General features: G+C 43.3%; 1 protein-coding gene across 1 annotated transcript; it reads right to left on the reverse strand.

Annotated features, from left to right (window-relative positions):
- Positions 1 to 7499: 7499 nt before the first annotated feature.
- LOC149442990 (actin, cytoplasmic 2-like) lies at positions 7500 to 8106 on the reverse strand. The gene is given in 2 exon segments (XM_089656005.1): positions 7500 to 7983; positions 7985 to 8106. Coding segments are annotated over 2 exon segments (525 nt in total). The 5' UTR covers positions 8086 to 8106; the 3' UTR covers positions 7500 to 7559.
- Between the last annotated feature and the right edge of the window lie 1020 nt (positions 8107 to 9126).

The following is a 9126-nucleotide window of genomic DNA, read 5'->3' on the forward strand; positions in this document are numbered from 1 at the left end:
TTAACATCTTCACTATTAAATATTTTATGTTGCTACTCTCCTGCAGCAAGGAACATATTCAATAACCGTAGGCATTCTCTAGATTTCTAGAAAAAATCCTCAGTTGTGTGTCGAAACAGAGCTTTTTAGACCCATATTCTACAAAATATTCCCTTCCCTCATTCATATGATAATTTGGCTAGATTCACAACCAGACCCTTCCACTGTGCAAATCTGTCATTTGCATGTGATTTTCAGCACATTTTTAGATGACATGAATTCTAATGAAGCAATGTTGCATAAAATAGGTCTTTTGTATTAAAACTACAAATCTTGATTTCTTTTACAAGTGAGCTACAAAAGAAGGGAAAATGTGTCTGTCACTGGAAGCGTCAAACCTCAAAAATGGCACTTAAAGGGCATGTGGGTCTAATATTTTGATTATAAAGGTACAAACGTGAATATTTTGCTTGGATGGGTTTGCATGGGTTAGTACACCTTGCCTGGTTTTTATACGGTTTGTGTCTCTGTTAGATTTGTTGGTTCTCTCTTTTACTCTTCTCTCTCTTCAAAAACCAAGATGTCTGCTGAAATGTGTTGTATGTTTGCAACTTAAGCCACACAAGTAAAACAGTGTTCTGCCTCATCACAAGCTACCAGTGTCTTCTCTAACACATATCCAACAGTCAGTACAACTGAAAGTGGAGGAAAATCCAAAATTTGGAGTTGTCACAAGAACAGGAATAAGAAGAAATCTTAGAGGGCATAGATTTGATTTTTCTATTTGTACGACCACTGTTAGTACAACTGAAAGTGGAGGAAAATCCAAAATTTGGAGTTGTCACAAGAACAGGAATAAGTGAAATCTTAGAGAGAGTTTTTCTCACTTTTGAAAAATTTCTTCTCACTTCCTGTTGGGTCTATAGTAGGGGTCGAAAGTTTTCGAAACAAAGGGCTAGAGTGCTGTCCTTCAAAATTCAGGGGGGTCGGACTGTGGCCAGTGGCAGTGAACAATGCCATAGGCTTGGTGGCCAGGGGGAGTAGAAAATATTACATTACAATTAGTGCTTCATCATCGGTGTCAGTGGGAGAATTAGTTCCTCATCTTTTGTGTCAGTGGGGAGAATAGTATCCCATTATTGGTGTCGGTGGAAGGAATAGTGCCTTGTACACCACAAGGAGTGGAGTATGGCCTGGCTGGTCCAACTCAAAGGGGAAGCTTCCTGAGAAGGTAGACAGTCCCTGCTTTCTCCCTACTCCACCAGAACCCTTCCGTACCACTAGCACTGTCTCTGACAGACAGAGAACCTGTCCCTACCTGAGCCATTCATACCAAATTCCAAGGTCAGAGTCTTCGATAGACTCTGGAAAAAAGCACACAGGTGGTGCAAACACCTAGCGCATTATCCAAGGTTTTATTAAAATGTTTTAAAAAGACTGAAAACATACTCACAAAATATGTATATGAAAAGCCTGTAAAGCCACAGGGATGGCCCAAAATGATGGCAGAGTGTTTGACTGGTGGTGCGGTCGGCCTCTGATGCGTTTCCGGGATGTGTCCCTTTCCTCAGAGCTGAGGCCTGTTTGTAGGCAGGTGCAGTCTGTAGTCTCCATGTTTGACTAGTGGTGCGGTCGGCCTCTGATGCGTTGTCCCTTTCCTCAGAGCTGAGGCCTGTTTGTAGGCAGGTGCAGTCTGTAGTCTCCATGAAAAGCCTGTAAAGCCACAGGGATGGCCCAAAATTATGGCAAAGTGTCTGACTGGTGGTGAACTCAGCTCCGAGGAAAGGGACACATCCCCGAAACGCGTCAGTGGGCCAACCGCACCACCAGTTGGACACTCTGCTATTATTTAGGGACATCCCTGTGGCTTTACAGGCTTTTCGTGTACATATTTTGTATGTTTTTTGTCTTTTTAAAACATTTTAATAAACCTTGGATAAAGCGCTAGGTGTTTGCTCCACCTGTGTGCTTTTTTTCCAGTTTCGTTGGTCTCCCAATCTGAGGAGGGCTGCATCACCTGGATTTTATCCATGGGCCATCTACACCTCTGATTCCCTGGCTTCTTCTTGGCATTGAGCCCTTTGAGGCGCTGGAGAGTTAGTGCTCTTAGATAGACTCTGCCCGACCCAAGGTGGCCACCAGGGTCACATGGGACCAGGGCATCCAATTGAATCTCTCCCAACTTGCTCTCCCATCTGTATTGCCGCTACGGTCGAGTGCCACCTGCAGTAGAGACTAAAGACTGCACCTGCCTACAAACAGGCCTCCAGTTCTGCCACCCCTCACCTAGTCTGTGAAGCTAACACCAAAACTGATTCAGGTACTTAAGGAGAACAACCATTGCATTTATTCTGTTCTGTCCCCCATGGGACAAAGTACATGTAGTACTTTGTCCCATGTTGCTCGGTGCTTCCTAACCCTATGGGGTTGGATTTGGCACCCCCTCACACTCAGCGTATGATAACAAAGCTAGAAAGGAGACAACCTCTTAATAATGGCCACTGCTTATCTCGGGGAAGAGTCGAGACAAGTGGTGGCAAGAGGAACGCAGAGGAAGACAAGGCGTGTTGGCCTCCTGTGCCTCTACATTCCTCTTGTTGCTGCTTGTCTATGGAAGTGCTCCAAGCTGGGACAAGCAACCATCATTAAAGCAGTTGTCTGCCTCCTAGCTAGCTTAGATGTTGGGGGCGGTCTGTCTGACCTTATAGATAATACACATACATTATCCCAAGACAGGCAGAACAGTAAAAAAAAACCCAAAAATTAAAAAAAAACAACATTTCAATGCTAGCTTTTTTTTAAAGTGGATTTTTTTCGACTTTAAATATAGCTGCAAATATAATAGATATTTTTTCACAGCTTGCCATAATTTATATTTTCATTCACTTTCCATTCTCAAGAAGCAGTGCAATCTTCCGAAGGGTTGCCATGGTGAAATGCTAAAGTCATTGCTGCTCAAGGTGCTGTGATGATCAATTTCCTCTTCTTTACTCGAAAAATCATTTTTTAAATAAAATCGAAAGTAATTATTCATTAAGATAATTACAACTGCTTGAGATTTGAGGTAAGGTGACTGTGCCATATTTCACACGGATAAGAGCAAATCAGAGAAAATGGAGATCAGTGTCAAAGAAGCAGCTTGTCCATACTGATTTGTAAAGGGGAACTCTGCTTGTTGAATCGAAAATATTTTTTTTCAATCGCTTACAGGATGTAGTCAGTCTGCAAAGTCATTTATTTTTCTCTGCAATCAGTCTCCGGATTTGCTGAGCCCTGGTTATGGAGAGTGTGACAACATTGTCCAGGCTAACTAATAGGGCCCATTCACACCAGATGCAGTTGGACGCATTTTTGACCTTAGTACATTTCATATAGTTCATATAGTGAACTCGGTATCAGGGGCGGACTGACCATTTGGAAACTCGGGCACTGCCCGAGGGCCCGGGGTCAGTAGGGGGCCCCATGAGATGCCCCTGGTACCTTTTTCATAGGCTTTTTTGAGTTTGGGCAAGGACACAGGGGCCCATGATCCCCTATTGCCCGGGGGCCCCATGAGTTGTCAGTCCGCCCCTGCTCGGTGTGGAGTCATTCACCCTGAGGTCAGCACAGAGGACAAGTTGGCACTCTTTACGTTGGAGGAAAAGAGATTTAATCTCCAGATACAGAAAAGTTACTTCACAATGAGAGCTGTGAGAATGTGGAATAGACCCCCTCAAGAGTTGGTTCTGGTCAGCTCAGTGGATTTCTTTAAAAAAGTCCTGGATTCTTTCTTAGATACACAGAATATAACTGGATACTAACATTTTTTTTTTCTATGGTTGAATTGGATGGACGTTTGTCTTTTTTCAGCCAGACTAACTATGTAATAACTGCATAGACCACAGGTGTCAAACTAGTGGCCCTCCAGCTGTTGCCAAACTAAATGTCCTATCATGCCTCCACCTTTGGAAGTCATGCTTGTAGCTGTCCATCTTGCAATGCCTCATGGAACTTGTAGTTTGGCAACAGCTGGAGGGCCACCAGTTTGACACCTGTGGCATAAACAGTCCAAAATCCAGGTTATCCTATGGGCATATTTCACACCATTTACAGTGCAGTGCACAAAGTACAACATGTCCCATTTTTCACACTGCAAACCCACAAAAATGTGCGCAATTGCATGTAATTTTGCGTAAATTCGCCACAACGTATTGCAGAGCATGTAAAAGGTCAAAGAAAGAAAGTGACCTCACAGGACAAATGCGGATAGAAAATAGTGTGTCAACTGCATGTAAGCATAAACATTTGCACAAATGCATGCAAAAGTGCATGAAAAACGTGCAGTAGACTTGCAGTTTCTGGTGTGAATGAGCCCTTATTCTCTGTGTCTCAACCTGCCTCGTCATGAAACATGCCTGGAGTAGCCGCTTACTCCCAGAGCATGAAATATGTCATTGTCTCATACTGTATGTAAATAAAGGTATACATGTGTGTGATTTGGGGGCGATCACTATAAAGCCTATCTATCTATCTATCTATCTATCTATCTATCTATCTATCTATCTATCTATCTATCTATCTATCTATCTATCTATCTATCTATATATCTCTATCTATCTATCTATCTATCTATCTATCTATCTATCTATCCATATCTATCTATCGATCTATCTATCTATCTATCTATCTATCTATCCAGGGGCAGACTGACCATTTGAAAACTCAGGCACTGCCCGAGGGCCCGGGGTCAGTAGGGGGCCCCATGAGATGCCCCTGGTACATTTTTCATAGGCTTTTTTGAGTTTGGGCAAGGACACAGGGGCCCCATGATCCCCTATTGCCCGGGGCCCCATGAGTTGTCAGTCCGCCCCTGTATCTATCTATCTATCTATCTATCTATCTATCTATCTATCTATCTATCTCTAAGTATCTATCTATCTATCTATCTATCTATCTATCTATCTATCTACCTATCTATCTACCTATCTGTCTCACCCTCCTAGTTAGTGTGCTAGGCAAATTTAGTGGTCTAGCAGAGGTTGATTACTCTGGTCTGCTCAATGTTTCACAGGCTGCTGATAAGACAGAGGGGTAGCTTGAATATTTATGGTGACCCAGCCAATCCCTGGAGAGGTGTGACCAGTAGGTGGCTAGAGAGTCCATAAATGGTCTGAGGCCTGGAGGAGAGAGATAGGGGGTCCTGGGTCCAGTCCTGTAAGGGAGTCCCTAGGGGCTGTCTCCAGCAGGGGCAGTCTGTCGAAGACATTGCTTGAAGGTCATTGACATCAAATCGCACATGTCTAGTGATCACTATGAAATCTATCTATCCTCTGCCTATCTATTTATCTAAATATCTTGAAAGCAAGGGGGCAGAGCAAGAATAAGTCAAAGTCATATCTGTAATCTCTTCCTTTTGCTTCTCTGGTAGTATCATGTTTCATACACTGGTAGGCAGTAGTTACTAAGGCAGTAGTTTAGAAAACATACAGTACATAAGAAAATTAGAGTTCAAGGAACCCTAACAGGTAGATTTGAGATACCTACAGAGGTCAGATAATGGCAGTTTTTTAGTTGAAGAGTTTAAACCTTTCACATTATAGGTCATAATATTAATCAAGCTCATATCTTTTTCTACTTCTCTTCTCCACCTCTCCTCCATTTACCTGTAGACCTGCAAAGAATATTCATGTCCTGGACAGCTACCCAATCCCATCTCCTCCCATCCCTCCTGTACCACCTCCGCTACCACCCCCCTCCCCCTCCCATCTTACCCCTAAAAACTCCCTGGCCTATACACTGTCCTGGAATCTGACACAGGTTTACCCCACTAACGATTCCTAATTTAGTGTATGACTCTGAACATGCAGCCTGATCCCCTTTTCCCGACATAGGGGATTTTAATATCTTATCCTACTAGGCCTCCAGACGTCCAGTCCTGTCTAAAATCTTTTACTCTGGTCCCCTGATGGAAACCCTATAAGGAGACAGCGGAGAGGGCTGGCACCAGGAGGAAAGGGAGGGATGAGAAAAAAAAAGAAAAAAAAGGGGGGGCATATTTATTTAGTGGGTACAAGGGAGCAAGTCCCCATTTTTCACATATAAGCCCTTATGAATTTGATTTCCCCCTCCTCGTCCCTTTCCTCCCCCCCCCCCCCTTCCCTAGTCCCCTTTCTCATTATCTTCTCCTATTATTTACTTGCTGCCAATTTTCATTTCTTAATTCCGGTCTCTCATTAGACCCTTCTGACCATCCCACAATTTCCATACCCTGCAGTTCTAGTTTTTCACAAAAGTTTCTTAAATCTTCTGGGAATCTTAGCCTGGACGATTTCCCATCTTTCCACCCAATCAGGCATACTGGGAACCTCCAATTTTACCAAACTTTTTTCTCCCTCATCTGATCCAATAGCGGTTTCAATGTTCTTTTTCTGGACAGAGTCTCGGTGGCTACATCCGCAGAGACTTGCACCTTTGCATCCCCAAATTTTATTTCAGGTCTCTCTGGCAATTTTTTCCATATTTTCCCTCTGTCCTCATGATAATGAAAACGGACAATCACATCTCTTGGGAATTCTGATGTAATTCCTATTGGATGACTAATTCTATGTACTCTCTCTATTTTCAGCAGATCTGTATCTGATTTTCCAGTCAATGGATTGAACACACTCTTTATTTTTTCTCTCAAGTCCTCTTCCCCTGGGACTTCGGGTAGGCCCCGTATCCTCAGATTATCTCTTCTCTCTCTATTCTATTTTTTATTTCTCTATTTACTGCAGCACTTTATTTTCCTTACACAATGAAGTGTTTTCTGGGAGTTACAATTTTTTCAACTTCAGGATGACTTACAAACTTTGGTTCTTCTACTTGTCATGTGAGAACATTAAGGCAACATACAAAAATATTTACATAAATTAACTCGGATGCATAAATTTACAGGTGTAACTGCAATAAGTTGTAACTTCTTCAGACCCATGTTCAATGCTCGGAATACAAACTGGGCTAAGAGAAAACAAAAACCTGGATCTAAGGCCTGGATGCCGATTTTTCCAACCATACTAGAAAAAAGTGGCAAAAAAACAGAAATGATGATTCCTTCATGAACTCCTACCAGCCTCAGACATGAAATTCTGGAAGATTAAGAGCTAAAATTGGTTATCTGGAAGCCTAAACCTCAGATACCCCGTACACATCTCCCACCTCGACCTCCCCAGGACCCCCCAGAGAAGTGTCATTCACAATACTGTCGCAGATTGGCAGCCTTTCACAGAAATGCATTCTTAGACGTTTAGCTTAAAGGAGACACCCAAGACGGAATGCAAAGCGGAGTTTATATCCGAGGTGTGTACAGGGTATATGCTAGCACTGACACCACAGGAATAGTGGGAGAGACAGTTCCAAGTCTTGCATTACAAAAAGAAAAATCCCCATCGACAGGCAACTTCAGAGTGTCTCACATTCCAAGGGCAAGTTCATTTGGAAGTTGGCTCTATTCCAGTTTCACAAGGCTAGCATGAGGCGTACACATTCGCCGAAGCAAATATTTTTTTTTAACACTTTGAACAACTCATGCAGCAAATGCAATGCATCTGCTAGCAGTCCATTTAAAAGCATTTGTGGTGGACGATGGATGGGCCAGATTCATCGTATTCCTGCTTGCTGATCCACATCTGTTGGAAGGTGGAGAGGGAGGTCAAGATGGAGCCACTGATCCAGACGGAGTACTTGCGCTCGGGTGGTGCAATGATCTTGATTTTCATTGTGCCAGGGGCCAGGGCAGTGATTTCCTTCTGCATTCTGTCAGCAATGCCAGGGTACATGGTGCTACCTCCAGACAGCACAGTGTTGGCATACAGGTCCTTACGGATACCTACGTCGCACTTCATGATTGAGTTGAATGTGGTTTCGTGAATGCCGCATGATTCCATACTCAGGAAGGATGGCTGGAAGAGGGCCTCTGGACACCTGAACCTCCCGTTTCTGATGGTGATGACCTGACCGTCGGGAAGCTCATAGATCTTCCCCAGGGAAGTCCAGGGCCACGTAGCACAACTTCTCCTTGATGTCACGCACGATTTCTGTTTCGGCTGTGGTGGTGAAGCTGTAGCCTCTCTCGGTGAGGATCTTCATGAAGTAGTCTATCAGGTCATGGCCAGACTCTCTATGAGCAGGACTGGGTGTTCTTCAAGGGCAACACGTAGCTCGTTGTAGAAGGTGTGGTGCCAGATCTTCTCCATATTGTTCCAGTTGATTACAATGCCATGTCCTTCTGTCCCATGCCAACCATGACACCCTGATGTTTTGGGCGACCAAAGATTAAGGAGAAGACAGCGTGGGGAGCATCATTTCCAGCAAAGCTGGCTTTGCACATACCAGAGCCATTATCAATGAGTGCGGCAATTTCATCTTCTATTTTTCTGGTTGGTTTCAGGGTTTTCCTGAAGCGGGAGAAGCTGGTGAATGAGCTGCTGTCAGGTCCGCTGCCACCGGCTGAATGAGAACTCTCTCTATTCTTTTGATCCTCTAATTTATATAATAGTTTCTTCTGTTCCCTTTTCATCTCTTTTACCTGCAGTTCCAATTTGCTAATCTGCTGGGCCTGAGTTTCCATTTTCCCTTCTAGTTCTTCCACTCTTGCTAACATTTGTTCCAGATCGTTGTGAATCACCGCCATTTAATTTTTCATGCAAAGTTCCAGTTTTGCGAACATTTCCACCATCTCAGTTTTTGTGGGAATTTGAGATATAGCTCCCTGTTGATCCACCATATTTTGCTCTATTAAATTGTCAGTATTTATGGATTCATTAGTCGAGTTTCCATCCTGCATCCTGAATGACAGTCTAGTTATGCTCCGCCTCATACAATCTCCTTCCTTCCTGTTGTTTCTCAGAGCCTTGTTTCTCTGGACTTTTTTCCTGTATTGGCATGTATTTCTTAACCACTAGCCTACAGGGCACTTATACCCCCTTCCTGCCCAGGCCAATTTCCAGCTTTCAGCGCTGTCACACTTTGAATGACAATTGCGCGGTCATGCAACCCATATGAAATTTTTATCATTTTTTTGAGACAGATAGAGCTTTCTTTTGGTGGTATTTAATCACCTCGGGGATTTTTGTTTTTTCTTAAACAAACCAAAAACCACTGAAAATTTTGAAAAAAAATGTTTTTTCT

The sequence above is a fragment of the Staurois parvus genome, unplaced genomic scaffold (assembly GCF_062004578.1).
Source record: "Staurois parvus isolate SC_StPar_1 unplaced genomic scaffold, SC_StPar_1.0 ptg000882l, whole genome shotgun sequence".
In the NCBI taxonomy this organism is placed as follows: domain Eukaryota; kingdom Metazoa; phylum Chordata; class Amphibia; order Anura; family Ranidae; genus Staurois; species Staurois parvus.